The sequence below is a fragment of the Canis lupus genome, chromosome 4, assembly GCF_003254725.2.
Source record: "Canis lupus dingo isolate Sandy chromosome 4, ASM325472v2, whole genome shotgun sequence".
Classification (NCBI taxonomy): Eukaryota; Metazoa; Chordata; class Mammalia; order Carnivora; family Canidae; genus Canis; species Canis lupus.
In genome coordinates, this window is record NC_064246.1 from 76285082 (window position 1) to 76304670 (window position 19589).

The 19589-nt window shown below is 36.1% G+C and overlaps 1 protein-coding gene and 1 long non-coding RNA gene across 9 annotated transcripts in view; one reads left to right on the plus strand and one right to left on the minus strand.

Moving 5' to 3' along the window:
* The window catches only part of DROSHA (drosha ribonuclease III), a 121277-nt gene that overhangs the window by 51086 nt on the left and 50602 nt on the right, over positions 1-19589 (plus strand). For 7 of the 8 annotated variants that reach the window (XR_004815002.2, XM_025436477.3, XM_049109408.1 and 4 more), the window contains 4 exons: positions 1927-2096; positions 9667-9791; positions 11423-11522; positions 12961-13068. Coding sequence is in view for 7 of the 8 variants with exons in the window: in XM_025436477.3 (XP_025292262.1) it covers positions 1927-2096; positions 9667-9791; positions 11423-11522; positions 12961-13068 (503 nt within the window). In the remaining variant the exon portion in view is untranslated. The remainder of the gene's footprint in view (positions 1-1926; positions 2097-9666; positions 9792-11422; positions 11523-12960; positions 13069-19589) is intronic. The other variant, XM_025436479.3, reaches the window with a different exon arrangement.
* Positions 1-19589, minus strand: part of LOC112652851 (uncharacterized) — an 84771-nt gene that overhangs the window by 26262 nt on the left and 38920 nt on the right. The gene's annotated exons all lie outside the window — the stretch shown is intronic.

Genomic DNA, 19589 nt, shown 5'->3' on the forward strand with positions numbered 1-19589 from the left:
CGTGGACAAATTTTTGTTTTGTTTTTGTTTTTAGAGATTAGAGACTCAGTGTCTTTGATTAAGAGAAGTCTGCTTTTAGAATGTTATCTACAAAGATTCCTCTAGGAACTATTGTGACTAATCATTATTAGCCTATATGCTTCTTGAGAGCCTTAAAGCTTTTGTTTTTGTTTGTTTTTTTTTCCATGACTGTGACACAGGACCACTCATAGTGCCTGGCACATAATGATAAAAAACCTACTCATCTGAGAATAAAATCCAGAGCTCTTCCTGTGTTCTGTAGAAGAAGCTTTGCAAGATCCAACTTCCCTGCCACCTCCTTCACACTCCATCCTCTTTGCAGTTGCTGGAACACATCAATCCGACTTTACCATAGGACTTCTGCTAGTTTTTTCTAAGACAGTCTTCTTCCAAATTGCTGCATAGTGGACTCCTCTCTTCTTTCTAGTCTTTGCTCACATGCATCTCTTCATAGATTCCTTTCCTGACCACTATTTTAAATATGGCTGCTGCAGTCCTTTGCCCGTTTTGATTCTTCTTTATAGGAGAATCTTTATCTTAACCTAATGATCTATTATGTGGTTGTTTTTTACTGTGTCTTTCCTTTCTCTGGAATATAAGGGGTTTTGGTTGTTTAGATCACCACTGTATTCCCAGAGTCTAGAAGAGTGCCTGCTGCATAATAGGTACTCAGAGAATATTTGTTAAATACAAACAAGTATTTAATGAATGCTTGCCTGCATATATGGTCGCTCTATAGCAGCAATATGCTCTAGTTCCGTAACATCTGAAATTTAAAAAAAAAAAAAGAAAAACGGATCAAAAAAAGATTTTGATCTTTGCTCTCTTTCTCAGATGTGTAGTTCTGTCCAGGTTCTTAGCCTACAGCAACTGGTATTTAAGATCTTTCATCCTCTTTCTAGTACCCCAAATTCCTTGGGTGCCATTAACTCCTCTAGCACGAATATGACACTCTCATTTGTGCCCACCCATCTCCACCATCTTGGCCCCTCATTTCTCCGTGGAGTGATTGGCCCTATACTGGTGTTCCTGGCATATCTCATGACCTGGGGAGGGTAGTCGTTGTCCTCCAAACCTTCAGAGCTCTTGTCCTTTCTTGGGTTGGGATTAGGCAAAGAAAAGAGGGATAAGGTGATTGCATGTATTGATCAAGAAGTTAAGCCCAAAAAAAAGGGGCAGAAGCTTATGGACCCAAAATTAATGCCCACATTATATGAATGTCTTTGGTTCATCAAGTATCAGATTGACTCTTTCTAAGGCACTTTAATTATGTCCCTTGTTTTTATCCTCTGTATTTGGTAATATATGCTTCTGTAAGCCTCAGAATAGCTGGTATTTTTTCCATGTACTAACTCCATAATGAACTTCATGATAATAGTACAGGCTTTTTAGCGCCATTCATCACGGCAGGTGCAGCACATTAGCACCAAAAAATTAGACCATAATGCAACAATAGCTTATTGGAAACATCCATAAATATCTCATAAAAGCTTAGAATTTCCTTAAGACAGTAACATCACTTCTAAAGAGCTTTCATCTGTTACCTTAGAAGGAATAATAAAATATTTAAGACATAACATAGTTCTGTATATTATAAACTGTGGCTCTTATGCTAGGTGGTTTTAAATTTATTTAGGTAGGCACTCTTTTTATATTCATACCTCACAAATGGAGCCTTTTATCATTTATAATGTTGTTGCCATTTTAGTAAATGAGATGGATTATGAGCACTGTTCATCAATGAAACAAATGGCTTTTGTATTATTTGGCACCTGGTTAAACAATGTAAATTCTAAATTTTTATAAATGCTCTTTTTTTCTTCATTGTCTTTGTTTTTCCTTTTTTGGCTGATGATTGACTGTTGAGTAGCTTTATTTTTGCCTCTCTTTCCACTCCCACCCAAGATGGAGGAAAGGAAGTGCTGTCCATGCACCAGATTCTCCTTTACTTATTACGATGTAGCAAAGCCCTGGTTCCCGAAGAGGAGATCGCCAATATGCTTCAGTGGGAAGAACTTGAGTGGCAGAAATATGCAGAGGAATGCAAAGGCATGATTGTCACCAATCCTGGAACGGTATGTTCTGGTGCTTACACATTCTGAGACTGACACCCCCCCCCCCCCCCGCCCTTCCTTCCAGTTTGTATGTTCACAAAAATAGTAACAGAACATTTAAAAAGTTTTAAGTATTCTTTCTTGTTCTTTGAGTAAGTTTTTCTTTTAAATACTTATTAGTAAATTAAAAAAAAATATTACAGTGTAGTCATATTTAGTAGTAAATTCACCTGATTAGTAAATTCTGCCCATTATGGAGAATTTCGAAGTTTTTAGATATGTTCAGATCTGATTTTTTTTTTTTAAGATTTTTATTTATTCATGAGAGACACAGAGAGAGGCAGAGACATAGGCAGAGGGAGAAGCAGGCTCCCTGTGGGTGCCTGATTCCAGACTTGATCCCAGGACCTTGGATCACGACCTGAGCCAAAGGCGGATGCTCAACCACTGAGCCACCTAGGTGTCCTCAGATCTGATAATTTTTTTTTTACTATAAAAGTAATATGTTTTCATTTAAAAAGTTAAGAAAATAGAAAAATAGCCCAAAGAAGACAATAAAAAGTTATCTGTGATTCCATTTTCAGAGATGTTAACTGTTGTTCACTTTTCTAGTCTTCTTAGAGACTTTCATGTTGTTTTAAAACAAAATTGGCATCATAAATTATTCTTACTTAGACCTTTTTGTTCTTATCCTCTTTCAGAAACAACGATCACAAGATTATTTTTCCATAGTCTTAAATTTCTTTACAAGTGTAATTTTAAAAAAGGCTCCCAAGTCATTTAATTAACTCGCTATTATTGGACATCTAGGTTGCTTCCAGGTTTTTGCTGTCATAAACAGTGCTGTATTGAATTTGTATATGTGTGTATAACCACGTATATACATAAACATGTATATATCTTTGAAGATGTGGCCATTTAATTTTTTTAGGAAGATGTCCTATGAGTGAAGTTAATAGACTGAAGATATGCACATTTTTAAGGCTTTGTTGTAAATTCCCTTCTAGAAGTGTTGTAAAATTTGCACTTCGACCAAGAGTATATGAGCATGTCCTTTTCTTCAAATTGGTTATACTGTACTAGTTTAACAAAAATAACTTTTTGATAGGAAAAAAAATTACGTAGTTCAGTTTTGTATATATTTTGGTTTCTAGCAAAAACTGATATTTTAAATGTTTTCTTTGGTAATGGCCTATTAATATCACTTGTTGAATTTTCTTTTGTGATATTTGTCCTTTTTTATCGACCCTTTGCCATACTTACTACAAATATTTCCCATTTCTTTGTTTCTTAAGGTTTTTGTATTAAAATTAGCTTCTGATGTTAATTTTTGAAGTAAAAATATAAAAGGCAGATTTAAAGGTTAAGTAGATTTATGAAGAAAATGCCATTTTATATATTTATGTGAATTATAATTTTTTTCTCAGAAGTATATTATTGTTTCATAAGATAGTTATATATTGGCATCTTATCAGGATAAAGTTTTACAGAAATGGAGAATTAAAATATTTTTATGTAAAGAAACAATAATCTATTCACACAAAGCTGTTGTTTTTAAAAGGCTGCCAAATTGTTTAATAGCCTTGATTCATAAAAATAAAAACTCTAGATCAACTTTTTGTAGCATGACAGTAACATCTGCACAAACAAAATGTTACTATTTGCAAATCAAACATTCCAGCTAATACTATTTCAAAAAATCTAGAAAGTGAAAGTGTTTTATAAAAATGTTTAAACATAAAACTTGTTTCAAACTTAGGAAAATCATACTCTAGTAGTTTTTACTATTATATTGTTAAACCACATAAATAATTGTTCAAGTAACTCTAAAAGAAACATACAGGTCATAGCATTATGACAATAACTCTGAATTTGAATTTTCTTCTTTAAACTGTTGCATAAATTTACATTTCTTCTGCTAGCTTCACAGTGGGATCAGAGGGTGGGTGGAAGTGAGGGTGGTGTGAGCCACACCTTTTCATCTTGGTAGGTCTGCTTGAAGAGTCCCATGGTCTACAGTGGACACTTTGGGACTTTCACCCTGGGGCTTCCTTCCATAGCATGGTTAACATTTCCAAAAATCCTAGAATCAGTTGGAGGGCCTTTGAAAATGTAAGAATGCCCTGATCCTTCTCACCCCATATATACTCCCAAGTAATGGGGCCCAAGGATCTATAGTTGAAAAAAAAAAAAAAAATACCCAGGTGCTTTTCTGATTTATCCATTACTTGTTTTTGAGCCAGTGACATAGAGGACATTTTACTCCATTACTATGATTATTATTTAGCTTATTTGTTGGAGGGGATTACTATTTGAGCCTTGTGCTAGTGAAGTATATAGATTATACATACTGTTTGTCCAGGCACAGGCTCATGGCATATCCATATGAAAGGAGACTGTGATGAATTATTGAATTCTTAGACCAGTCAGTACAAAAGCCAATCAGGAAAGCCTGTAGTTTCAGGCAAGATCACTGGACCAGGCTGGGAGGGCTACTTCATAAATGCTAAAATGAGGTTAAGGAATCGAGAAATTGTATGACTTACTGGCATGCTTAAATGTATATACTTGGGAGGATATATGGCCAACTTTGAAGATAATAAAACCAAATTAGTCAGGATGAAAATTTGATGTTGCAAAGTAATCAGAAATAAATTAAGAAAGGTAAGTTTGGGTGCCAGACTTGGAAACATGTTAAAGTTAATAAAAATATGTTTGAAGGAGGAAAATATCCTGAAAACTTGGTATCATGAAAACATCTTTTCATTATATCTTTTGCAAATACAGCGGAGTAGACATGGCACCACATTTCATCCTCTGCAGTACTTGCTTTGAAAGATTACCCAGTGGTAAGAATATTGGGGAATTTATTAAAATTTTCAAGCCATTATGGTCACATTAAGTACTTTATTGCTGCAGAACTTAACGGAATTAATCTCCCTCCCGAGGCACTTTGCCTCTGCCAGGGAATACTTTGGTCATTAGGGAAAATATTTTTTATTCTTCCTCAAAGCTGGTATGATGGATATTGTAGGGTGTGGCCAAAGTCTAGAACTTATTTCATCTCTCCCCCCTATAAATTTAAAGATGCTACAGATATTTTAAATCACTGTTTCCTTGGTTGATGCCATAGCATAGTGTTTAAAAATCACAAAAACATGAATAATTCACTAGCACTTTGAGTTGTGCAATTCCTCCTTTAAAACTCTATCCTGCTGCTTTGATATACAAAATTTTGACAAGAATTCCTAGACCTAAATAACATATTGCTACTGATGATGCGCATTTAAAATAATTTTATATTAGGTTACCTGTGACCAAAATCTTCTGTAGTGTATTAATTTTGAGAGCAGAGGTCAACTTTTCCAGATACTAGTGACCATTAAGTGACATTCATACATTCTTTTAAAAACTTAAATGTAAGTTTTTTTTAAAACTAATGTGTATGAATTTACACAAATCTATTCACTTTGTCACCTGCTTGTATTTGTCAGATGGCTGACTGCGGCTACAGCTGGGGGAGAGTGGGTAACCAACCAGCTTGTTTCAGTTGCTGGAGGCTTTCCTGGTTTTACCATTGAAACCACTCTGTCCTGGATAAAACCAGACACTAACCAGACTCTGGTTGTGGGCATTGTTTTCCAAAAGAATGAAATTTGTTGGCCTCCATGTGGATCAGTTCTATAGCATTTGGCTTGAAAGCAGCTGAGCCAAAGATGCCATAATCTCTTAGTAAGAGTTTAGTTTCTAATTAGAGACTGCTGTGAGAGTTAAAAGGAAGGAGGTTCCTAAAACTGTGATTTCACCATCTTTTTACAAACTTAAACTTTTAGGATGAAAGGATGGTGTTTTGTTAACTGAAGAAGGAACCACCTGTTCGCTTCTTCCTGTATTAAATGTTTTTTTTTTTAAATGAGGTTTTCTATTAAAATTTAAAAATGGCCTACATGGTCATAAGAGAAGCTTAACCATTTGGTTTTTGTACCACCATACCTTCTATTTTGAAGATTTGAATTAAAGGAATATATTAGACCAGGAGCAAGATAAAGATGCCCACTTTTATTCAACATAATAGTGGAAGTCCAGAGCTATTAGGCAGGAAAAAGAAATAAAAGGCTTCCAAATTGTAAAGGAAGAAGTAAAACTGTTACTATTGGTAGATGATATGACTTTACATGTAGAAAACCTTTAAAGATTCTACAAAAAAGCTGTTAGAGCTAATAAATGAATTCAGTATATTTGCAGAGTAAAAAAATTCAGTACACAAATTTTTTTGCATTTTGTAATATACTAACTGAACTATCAGAGAAATTAAGAAGCAGTTCCATTTATAATTACATCAAAAGAATAAGATACCTAGGAATAAATTTAACCAAGAAGGTGAAAGGCCTGTACTCTGAAATCCATAAGACATTGATGAAAGAAATTGAAGGAGACACAAATAAATGGAAAGGTATTTTGTGCTCATGGGTTGGAAGAATTACTATTAAAATGTCCACATTACCCAAAGCACTCTATGAATTCAGTGCAAAACCTGTTAAAATTCTAATGGCATTTTTCACAGAAATAGGATAAACAGTCCTAAAATCTGTATGTAATCACAAAAGATCCTGATTAGCCAAAGCAGTCTTGAGAAAGAAGAACAGACCAAGATCTATAAAGAACTTATTAAACCCAACACCAAAGAAACAAACAATCCAATCATGAAATGGGCAAAAGACATGAACAGAAATCTCACAGAGGAAGACATAGACATGGCCAACATGCATATGAGAAAATGCTATGCATCACTTGCCATCAGGGAAATACAAATCAAAACCACAATGAGATACCACCTCACACCAGTGAGAATGGGGAAAATTAACAAGGCAAGAAACAACAAATGTTGGAGACGATGCGGAGAAAAGGGAACCCTCATACACTGTTGGTGGGAATGTGAACTGGTGCAGCCACTCTGGAAAACTGTGTGGAGGTTCCTCAAACAGTTAAAAATATACCTGCCCTACGACCCAGCAATTGCACTGTTGGGGATTTACCCCAAAGATACAAATGCAATGAAACGCCGGGACACCTGCACCCCGATGTTCATAGCAGCAATGGCCACGATAGCCAAACTGTGGAAGGAGCCTCAGTGTCCAACGAAAGATGAATGGATAAAGAAGATGTGGTTTATGTATACAATGGAATATTACTCAGCTATTAGAAATGACAAATACCCACCATTTGCTTCAACGTGGATGGAACTGGAGGGTATTATGCTGAGTGAAGTAAGTCAATCGGAGAAGGACAAACATTATGTGTTCTCATTCATTTGGGGAATATAAATAATAGTGAAAGGGAAAATAAGGGAAGGGAGAAGAAATGTGTGGGAAATATCAGAAAGGGAGACAGAACGTAAAGACTGCTAACTCTGGGAAATGAACTAGGGGTGGTAGAAGGGGAGGAGGGCGGGGGGTGGGAGTGAATGGGTGATGGGCACTGGGGGTTATTCTGTATGTTAGTAAATTGAACACCAATAAAAAATAAATTAAAAAAAAAAAAAAGAAAGAAGAACAGAGCTGGAGGCATCATGCTCCCTTATGTCAAACTGTACAACAGAGCTATGGTAATCAAACAGTATGGCAACAGACACACTGGTCAGTGGAACAGAATAGGGAGCCCGGAAATAAACTCATGCATATATGGTAAATTAATTTATGACAGAAGAGGCAAGAATATACAATGGGAAAGGACAGTCTCTTCAAAAAATGGTGTTTGGGAAAACTGGACAGCCACATGTGAAAGAATGAAATTGGACCTCTACCTTATGCCGTACACAAAAGTTAACTCAAAATGGATTGAAGACTTGAATGCAAGATCTGAAACCATAAAACTTATAGGAGAAAATATAGGTAGAAGCTCATTGGCATTGGTCTAGGCAATGATTTTTTGGACCTGACTCCAAAGGCAAAGGCAACAACAAATGGAACCACATCAAACTAAAAAGTTTGCATACAGTGAAGAAAATCATCTGCAAGATGAAAAGGCTACCTCCTGAATGGCATACGATATTTGCAAATCAGATATTTAATAAGTGGTTGATATCCAAAACATAAAGAACTTACATAGCACAATAACAAAAAATAATCTGATTTAAAAAGGACAGAAGATATGAATAGACATTTTTCCAAAGAAGATAATGTGGCCTGTAGGCAAATGCAAAGATACTCAACATCACTATTCATCAAGTGTAAAGTGTAAATCAAGACCATGAATTATCACCTCATGCCTTTCAAAATGACTATTTTCAAAACAATAAGATCGTTTTGGTAAGGATGTTTGGAGAAAAGGGACTCTTGTGTGCTGTTGGTGGGAATATAAATTGGTGCAGCTCCTATGGAGAACAGTATGGGAGTTCCTCAAAAAATTAAAAATAGAACTACAATATGATTCATCAGTTCCACTTCTGAGTATTTATTTGAAGAAAACAAGATATGCACCCCTGTGTTCACTGCAGTATTATTTGAAATAGCCAGATATGGAAAAAAATCTAAGTGTTCATCAATAGATGAATGGATACACACACACACACACACACACAAAACGCACTCTGGAATACTACTCAGCCATAAAAAAGAATGAGATCTTGCCACTTGCAATAATATGGATAGATCTTGAAGATATTACCCTAAGTGAAATAAAAAGACAAACACTTGTGGTTTCACATACATGTGAAATCTAAAAAAACAAAACAAATGAACAAACAAAGCAAAACCAAACTCAAATACAGAGAACAGATTGCTGGTTTCCAGAGGGGAAGGGGAGTAGGAAAAGGAGTGAAGGGGATCAAGAGGTATAAACTTCCAGTTGTTAAGTAACTAAATCATGGGGATGTACTGTACAGCATAGTGACTATAAGTCAATAATACTGTGTTTCATATTTGAAAGTTGCTAAGAGAATAGATCTTGAAGGTTTTCATCGTAAAAAAATTTTGTAACTTTGATGGTGACAGATGCTAACTAGACTTCTTATGATGATCGTTATACAGTGTATGCAAATAATGAATCATTATGTCCAGCACCTGAAACCAATATAATGTTATTTGTGAATTACACTGCAGTTAAAAAAAAAAAAAAAGAAAAGAAAAACAGGGTACAGAGAGACCTAATGGAGAAAAAGTATATAGAGCGGTTTCTGTGCATCCTGGATGGAAGTAAGCCATTCATTTGAAATGTGAAATGAAACAGAGTAAGCTAGCACACTTCTTCCCCATGATGTGAAATATTTTCCTTGTGCCTTTGGAGAGGTTAAAGAAAACTTATATCTGGCTAGGTGTCCTTTTAAAAGTTTAATTTTTAAAGGTTTCTATGTGGACTGCAAAAAAGGACAAAATCATTGTTCATTATTCCAAATGGCATAGACTCATTTACAGGGATGACATTATAGTTTTTATCTAGTATAGCCGCTATGATTAACGGGTTTTAAGTGACATTTTCCCTTGGGGGATGAGGCTTTCCCAGAAAAAATCCGCTTAAGTTCTTCATTAGGAAGGTTAAAGTCAATACTGAAAGACTTCTTATGGGAATAAATGGCTTTGATTTTTCTCTCTAGAAACCTAGCTCTGTCCGCATTGATCAACTGGATCGTGAACAGTTCAACCCTGATGTGATTACCTTTCCGATTATCGTCCACTTTGGGATACGCCCTGCACAGTTGAGTTATGCAGGAGACCCACAGTAAGATATTTCTCGGTGTTTGTCTTAGCCAATTTCACCTTCTACTAACAGCTGAATTAGCAGGGGAATACCCTTGAGTGGATATTTTATTAAAAAATTAAGACCGGAAATGAGCCATGATTCCAAATTTAGGTTACCAAATGAAACAAGTTTTAGTAGCTCCTGAAAAATTATTTTCTCTTTCGATTTGACTGCAGGAAATTATTACTCATTAGATTATCCTTGGCAATTTTGGTCAACATGAGTCCCATATATTTTTAACCTTTAAGGAACTTTTCCTTCGTTCATCATTATAATATTTATTGTTATTATTATTTATTTTTTCAGTGCTCTCTAGAGGAAAGTAGCACCATGTTGATTCCTAGCACTGCTGGATTTATGCAGAATTCTATTTTGGGAGGCATCTTAATAAGAGCTCAAGATCCCATGCAAAGTCAAGGGTTGTGTTGTAAGGAGAAGGCATGACTTCTGACACTTAGAGTTGATGTTACTTTGCACATTTGAGTTTTTCCAACTTCTTGTTAGTGTTTTTCTGGGAGAAGATGAGGATGTGTGGGAATGGAAATAGTACCATTATATTCTTCAGAAGTGTTTGGATTTCCTACCTCGTTAAACAAACAAACAGCTTCTTGACTTAATTTTTTTTTTTAAGGATTCAAAATGGGAGAAAAGGGCATGGGAGATTTTCAATTCATAAATACATTTCTGGCTGATACATTAGAAGAGGCTAAAGGGTTTTGTTCTTTTTTTCCCCCCTTTGGATAAAAGTATGAAGCAGTGAACCAGGCACTGTGTAAGTACTTCTTTCTTTCCTCCATTCTCTAAAAAATTGTTACCAAAAAGGAGAGACCCAGCTAAGGCCAAGAAAGGAGCAGTTTTAATAGGGACAGAAAATTCATTGAAAGTCCCTTCTTGTCACAAATGTTAGTAGAATGTGATAGGCTCTCGTGGATTCTCAGGTGGCAGGACTATGTGCTGCTGCAGGACTGCATTTCTCTTCATTCCCAGGATGTTTTAACAAGATCCTTTAGTCTGATCCAGCTTATCACATATTTGTGATATGCTGCAGCAAATATGCTTATTTTTGTCATGGTAAATACAAATGGATGCACACCATTTGTCTTTTTCCTTCTCCAGTGGAGAAACGGATACAGCTGTAGAGCTCGGGTATTGACACAAGTGGGATTCTCTTTTCTAATACTCTTCAACTTCTGTTTTCAATGTAGGCAGTTCAGAGACCAACAGTCCTTGTTAAGTAAGAAGTCTTTCTTTCAATAACATCAGAAAGTACATATTTAAATAAAATAGGTAATGATGAGAAATAATACGTGTTTCTGTTGGTTTTTATGTGTCTATGAATTCTTTCCACAGAGATTCGGGCACTTATAGGGTACCTCATTTTCAACACAGACTTAAAATTATCAACTTAACCACTAGGTTCCAGATGACTCTCGGTCATCCTGCCCCACTGTCCCCAGATCATATGCTTCCTTAGAATGAAGGTTTGTTGCCATTAAGGATATCTAAAGAATGTAATTTATGATTCAGCAGGCCTATTAAAACAGCTGGTTTTATTGCATTTCAGATTCTCCTACTTTTTTTCTGAGATGTCTGTCTGTCCTTTTCCTTAGGTACCAGAAACTGTGGAAGAGTTATGTGAAACTTCGCCACCTCCTAGCAAATAGTCCCAAAGTTAAACAAACTGACAAACAGAAGCTGGCACAAAGAGAGGTTGGTATCAAATCCTGTTCTTCTGGGATTAATGTTGATGTGTTTCATGTTTATTTCAAGATTATTGCATTATACCATACTTCTAGAATAAAATGGAAAAACACTTTTAAAAATACACTTTTCTTTCCTCACATTAGTATACAGATTGATATTTTTTTCATCTTTTAGTATCTAGAGGAGCATTATCACCACCACCACCACCACCACACCAAAAAAGGCCTCTTTCTTAATGGATTCCTACCATTGGGAATAAATATATCTTATAGAGATTTTTCAAATTTTAAAATTGCTGGGTCAACCTTTTATTGTTAATTAGACTGTACATAACACAACTTGGGTCTTGCTCAAATTTCTTGTACTTAAGGTCGTAAAAGATTGCCTTTCATATGTCTTCCATATGTCTGTTAGTTTAGTAGGGTAAACTTCTTTCATAAGGTTTTATGTCCCAAAGTCCATATTTTTTACTAATGGGTAGTATTATCCCTGTACTCCAGGATCATTTTTAAGAATAAATCAATTCAGTATCAACATAAATTTTGTTTCATTGAGGTTTTATTTTGCTTTGGGCAGTGTTAGAGAGCAAGGCTTTGAAGCTGGGAAAAGTGTTTGAATTCTGGTCCAGTCACTTCCTGTGACTTGAGCCAGATAGCTTCATTATAAAGAGAGAACTAGATTAAGGGAGGATGACTGAAATTTGTTTCTGTTGGTGCATCTGGGAAAAAAAGGTGGTTGTGTGGACTTCTGAAATACTCCGTTTAACTTTCCTCCGATGGTGTTTGATCTGTAGTAGGCATTTAATGAGGCAGGTGGTGTGATAGTTCCTGTTGTTATGAACTCTTATGAGATTTTTATTGAATAAGTGTACAAATATAAAATTATTTTTATAATTAATTATTTGAAGGGAGGTAAAAGGGAAGAGTCAGCTCCTTTATATCTTGCAGAAGTTTTAAATCATTGTCTTTTTTAAATAAAAAGGTACCCTTGCTGCAAGAGGTTTTGTAAGGGTTTTGCAAATGAGAAGACAGCTTTTAGAATTATGTGGGTTGCAGATTAGTTTACTGATTGTCTTTCTTAGATGTAAATGCTTAACATAAGGCTTGATATAAATATAATTTTTACATGCTGATTTTAAGTCTCAAACATCACATGTTGTTTCTTTTATCAGCAAAGGGGCATTTTTTGTTTGAACTCACCAGAATGGTCGATTTGGTTTAGATTTTTTCATATCTAGGTACCAGGAAAGGCTGGCATATACCCAAGGCTTTGAGCATCCTGGCCTTCATTTCAAATAAAATATTATAATTTAACATGAAGAGGTTTGAATACCTGAATGTAAGGGTGATATTGAATGAATCCAGCTTATTTTCCAATGCTTGATGTTTGGCTTAATATTGCTTTACAGCTGTCAGTTTACTCATCATAATGAGTTCTTTTCTAGGAAGCACTCCAAAAAATACGACAGAAGAATACAATGAGGCGAGAAGTAACAGTGGAGCTAAGTAGTCAAGGATTTTGGAAAACTGGCATCCGTTCTGATGTCTGTCAGGTGATGACGCCTCTAAGAACACATTTATACCTATATATCTCTTTAAAAGGCATCTGCCACTGAAGTTTTCCTAATGCGGATGAGATGAGTTGCTACAGAACATACAATCTTGTAGCTAAATGGAACACCAACCATAAATTGTTTTCTATTGTTTGGGTTTTGTTTTTGTGTCAGTTTTCATCTTGTTTAGCTGTGTGTGTGTGTGCGTGTGTGTGCCCCTGCATGAATGCATGCATACATGTGCACGGTGGTAGGATGAGTTGGGGGGCAGTTACTTAGTAATGCTAAATTCTGTCTCTGCCTGTTGAGTGAAGGCAAGTGTGTTTTTCAAATGCATCTGCCTGTGTGCAATGCGTGTGGGCGCTTGTCAAAAGAGCGATTCCAGCAGCTGTACAGGCAGACTCCTGAAGATGATGTGTACAGACTTTCCAGACTGATGAGTCAAACTTACATTGCAGAGAACTGAAGGCATTAATGAACAAAATCAGTATGAATTTCATATTTGAGTCAAATGATAACAGATTTTTTCCTTAGATGAACTAATAGAGGAACATTTCAACTATATATAACTCTCACTAATAACTATTTTTGTTTTCCCTATGAGTGGAATTTATAATATATTAGAGACCCCTAAAACCCAACATATTCTCTGACTCTTCACTCAATTCTCTTGTTATGATTGATACTGGTTGTGCTCCATGGGAATTATAGTAAAGGCGAGGAGGTCACCCAGGCAGGGGTCAGGTCAGGTAGTGTAGTGTGCCATGTTCAGCCTTTGGGAAGAATGCTTACAGGCTTCCACTCACTCTTGTTTTGTGTAGCATGTGTTTGGTAATACGTTCAAGCAGTCTTGGGTATTTATTTCATCATAATGAGGTATTTTTTCTTTAAGTCAGTGTTGGCATTTAATTATTATATTGAACAGTGGGATTTAATCTTATTATTAAAGGTACTGCTAGGTGATTCATTTACATTGTGATTCCAGAGCTATATATTTTTGTGTTAAGATGGACTACTGTTGATGCCATGTTACTAGATGGAGAATTAATTCTCTATAGTGGCAGCCAGCTGTATCTACCAAGTTGTCAGTTATTTTGCTAACTGACCAATTTTTTTTTTTTAATTTTTTACTCTAAGTATTCAGAAATGAGTATCTTCTGCTGATTTTTTCTTAGGACCTTGACGCTATATTATCTAATTTTTATTTTCCTCCAAAACAAACATAATGTCATCCTAAGATAGACAGCATAAGAATGATGAGCAGAGGGTGCCTGGGTGGCTCAGTTAAGCCTCTGCCTTTGGCTCAGGTCATGATTCCCAGGATCCCTGCTCAGTGAGGGGCCTGCTTCTCCCTCTCCTTCTGCCCCTCCCTTCTGCTTGTGATCTCTCTCTCTCTCTCTCATCTTTCTCTTTCCTTCTCAAATAAATAAATAAAATCTTAAAACAAAACCATGAGCAGAATGTTCAACAATCTGCTCAAAATCTGGTCCTCTCAATGATAAGTCAGAGTTGATAGAGACATCATAAAATTGTAGAGCATTATTAACTGGAAGGGACCTTAGAGATCTTTCAGCTCAGTGAATTTTAAACTTGTGTTTTTGGTTAACTTTGAACTTTTTTTTAAAAACAAAATTCTGTAGAGCCCTAATTTGTAAAAAGATAAAAAAAAATAACTGATTGGTGGGTGGTGGGTATGGAGGGAGTTCTCCCGTTGTACTTGATTTCCACCCTGTGTAGCAGGCCCTGAGGCAGTTCTGTTCCACTGAACACAATTTTGTTTAAAGCATCGAGCCCGCTTTCCTCTCTTTTGGCGACATGCATGCATACGGGTGCAGAATCATCTGTTCCATTGCAGTTCTGTGTTCTTCAGCTGTGACACAAATATCTTACGCTGACTTCTTAGATGAGAAGCAGCCAGAGGACGAGGTTATCAGATCTACATGTATTATATTTTACATTCTGTTTGGAGACTGGCTGGCAAAAACACTCAGTTCCTTTGACTAAATGGTCAGAGAAATTGGATCCTGATTAAAACTCCTGCCAAGGTGAATACTCCTTGATCTAATAATAGTCCCTTCCTCTGTAGGACTCCCCCTCTTCCAAAGACAACTGCCATCTGTTTAGAAGCCATGTTTCCAGTTTCCAATCCTCCTATTTTTTACCAGTAATGTTGGCTTTATTTAATTTCTTATCCTGGAATAAATGTTTCTTTTTTGTATGTGTTCCTCAAATAAGATGGCACCTGGCATGTAATAATGCAGTTTAAAACCTTCAAAATAAAGGCATTTAGTATGTTTGGTATTGAAGGAGAAGAATCTGAGAAATAATAGTTAAATAATAATCTTGAATAATCTTTTTTTTTTTTTTTTTTTTAAATTTATGATAGTCACAGAGAGAGAGAGAGAGAGGCAGAGACACAGGCAGAGGGAGAAGCAGGCTCCATGCACCGGGAGCCCGATGTGGGATTCGATCCCGGGTCTCCAGGATCGCGCCCTGGGCCAAAGGCAGGCGCCAAACCGCTGCGCCACCCAGGGATCCCTCTTGAATAATCTTAAAGCCTGTAACAGACTCGTACTTAATTTTAAGGAAAAAAAAGCACTTCTCTAAAATCTTCAGGGGTGGGGATAGGGGAGGGATTCTCTATTTGCTAACTCATTGATACAGAACCTACTGTTCATTGGTAATAATTGCCAGTAGGTTGCTGGCAAAAGCCTTGTGATGTTACCTGGCTGCTGCTGGAGATAAAACTTGTTTTGATAAATCTAAGGTAGAGAAACCTAAGTACCAGCCTCTTCTTCTAGAAGTATAATTTCCCAACCAGAGAAGTTATTAGGGTTTTTATGTGGTTAGAAAATTCTACCTGATGCCCCAACCAATGTTAGGAGGATGGAAATCCAGGGCTGGGCCTGGAACCTGTAATTACACGTGAACTAAATGCAGAACTTGAAACTGTATAGAGACAAAACTATTGAAAGGTTTTTTTCTGTGTTGCTGTTTATTAGAGTGACTTCTAGGAAATACGGGGGCCAAAAGCAAGAATTAAAACCTGAAACTGGGGCAGCCCCGGTGGCTCAGCGGTTTAGCGCCTTTGGCCCAGGGCCTGATTGGAGACCCAGGATCAAGTCCCGCGTCAGTCTCCCTGCATGGAGCCTGCTTCTCCCTCTGCCTGTGTCTCTGCCTCTCTCTCTCTCTCTCTCTCTCTCTCTCTCTCTCTCTCTCTCTCGCTGTGTGTGTGTGTGTGTGTGTCTCATGAATAAATAAATAAGATCTTTAAAAATATATATATAAAAATAAAAAAATAAAACTTGAAACTGAGGCTGAAAAATTCAAGTATGCCTCAGAAAAGGAAGAAAGGCAGCATGTTGCTACAGGATCTGTATTTTAAGAATGGGGTCCTGCCCACCGAGGTTGAATTGGTATCTTATAGAAGCAGGTACTGGTATCCTCTGCTGTAGTAAGGAGGTGGTTCGTGAGAATCCGTAAGCTGAACCATAGAATGGGGAATGGATAAAGGTGACAAACAGACCTCAAAAAAGGCGCAAGGAATGCACTACCATTATGGTTATATAACCCTTATAAGGTTATGCCGTACCTGGGGGTGCTAACTCCCTGAGCAAACTACAGAGGTCCAGGTGTGTGGAGAATTGCCCTTGGCGCCAGGAAGACAAGCTGAGCTGTGACAGTTGGTATTTGTACTGAGTAGACATAGGGCTGTTTTTGGACTCATTAATAGCTGTGATGTCTTCACGCAGTGACTCTGGAATGCAATAGAAGGCTGCCATGCAATATCGCACTAACTGACATTCTCACTTCGTGATCTACCAAGGGGTGACTGAACGCTGAAGAAAAATATCGAGAGATTAAGAGGTTTTGGACAACACATTCAAAGGAATCATTTTCTAAGTTAGAACTTGGGGAGGAAATGGAGATTTATACCTCTGAGAGACATATGGCTTCATAGTTACTGCTAACAAATTTGGGGGCCATGTGAGATAGTTCATTTTTTTTTTTTTTTAAACTAGAGATAGTGCTTCTTCTAAAGGAAGAGAAGCAGATTTTGCTTGAAGGCTAACTGGCCTGATAGAGAACTGTTAAAGTTACATTTTTATTATGCAAATTTCGAACATCTACATGATGAAAGAAAAAAGTGTAGTGAGCACTTTGCCATCCTCACACAACGTTAGTTGTTACCAGCAGCATCTCTATGACATCACATACAGTCACTGTTCATGTTTTCCAGATTGTCTGCTAGATCTGTTTCAGTTTGCTTGAATAGGCATTCAGACAAGGTCTGTACATTGTGATGAGCTGATGTGTTTTAAGTCTCTTTACTCTTTAGGTTCTCATTGCATTTTTCCCTTTGTTTTCCTTGCAAATCTGTTCTAAGGTCTAATATGCTGATTGCGACGTCATGGTATTGTTTAACATGTGCTTCTCTCCCCTATATTTCCTGTAAATTGTTGTAAACTGCTGTCTGGTACAATACCACTGACCATATGTGGCTATTAAATTTAATTTAAATAGAATTAAATGAAATAAAATATTTGGTTCTTAGCTGTCCTAGCCACATTTCAAGCACTTTATAGACACATCTGGCCAGTGCCTATTACAGCAGCGGAGGTGCAGAATGTTTCCAGCATCAGAAGTTCTGTTGGTGTCAGTGATCAGATGTAAGTTTATTTTTTTGCACAACTTTTTCATAGGTGGTAGTGTAGTTTCTCTCTCTCTCTCCATTTTTATAATAAGTGATTATCCAAATATTTAATAGTTCTTTTAGAGAATGAATTCTGTTCATAGAAATCTGACCAATTTTCAGTTGAAGAAATAAGTCTTCAAACTAGAATGTATTTCTTCTCAATCATATACATTATGAAATACCATGGTAAGTGTATTATGGTTTTATTGACAATATTCCTTGTGCTGTACTTTTTATCTCTGTGACTTATTTACTTTATAACTGGGAGTTTATACTTCTTAATTCCCTTTACCCATTTCATCCATTCTCCTAGCTCTGTCCTCTTTGGTAGCCTCCAATTTGTTTTTTTTTTTCCAATATGTTTTTTGTATTTATGAGTCTGTTTGACTTTTGTTGTTTGTTCATTCATTTTGTTTTTTAGATTCTGCATAAAGTAAATCACAGAGTTTTTTTGTTTTTCTCTGTCTGGCTTATTCACTTAACAATACCCTCTAGATGCATCCGTGGTCTCTTTTTTTGTGTGTGACATTATTAGTCACTGATGAATAATGACCTAGACCCAGTATTCATTAAGAGCTGCCAAAGTGATCTTTTAATTCTTTATTTTTGCATTTATTAATTAGAATACTTGAAAAAAAGAATCTTCTCTTTGGTACTGATCCCATATAGGGATTCCATATAGCACCAAGATAAATTACTCATTTGATTTATTCTGTAATACATAAACAGTAGTCCCAGAATAACAATATTAATGGCTACACCAACAAAATGATTACGGGAAGTAGTTGTTTGTTTGTTTGAGGGTATTCCTTTTTGTCTGTGATTATCTACAGTTATATCACACAAAGCATGCACTCTCAGAATACTGTGTTTTAGGTCACTTACGCTTATACTACGAACTGGTTACACAGATTCATTTATTTCATTTGACTTTCGATTTTAAGTATTTCTTTTAAAAATTAAATATTATTTTATAATTCTGTAAAATATTTACCATAATTTCAAACTCAGGTTTACAAAGCCAAGTCTGTTTTAAAAATCTAATTTGTATCTCTTTTCTTCTACCCCATTCTTGCCATCCCATATTCCAAAGGGTAGCCATCTTTTAGAAATGATTTAATTTTCTTTTTTAATATAAGCACACACACACACACACACACACACACACACACACACTTTTCCCTGAGTTTTGTAACTTCTTTTCAAATCTTCCTTTCATCCAGTCATTTCATTTCTGAATTACTATAACTTATTATATTATATATATATTATATATTATATTTATATAATTAATATTTATTTGTAGTTTTTTTTTATAGCTTCTGTTGCTTTCTTGATTTTGTTTAGCATGTTTTGAAATGTTAGGTTACAGCTTTCGTCTGTTTTGTTGGCATGTTTTTCTGGCTTTTTAAAAAATTACTGGAGGAAACTTATTCTATTCCTTTTCTCTGTTTCCTGATAAAATCCTTGGGTAGAATTTGATCATGGTTCTTTTCTTTGCTCTTCAAGTTAAATAATGTTGTATAAGTAAGTGAAATATTTCCCTGTACTTTGAGGAAAGAGGTATAAGCCAAATTAGCTTTTCATGGTTCTAGAGCCCCTCCTGCTGCTTTTGCAAAGTGATTAAAAAAAAAAAAAAATGGCCTCATGATACGTGAGACCTTCCCCTGCTGCTTCCTGCCCCTATTTTATCTGGACTTTCTCTTTTTTTTTTTTTGCCCTTTATTCCTCTCCTGCTTAAATGTGACTTACTCCCAGCGCTTTCTTCACACCATGGGGCTTTACCCTGGAAGGGAGCTTCAGTTTTTAATTTTGAGCATATAGA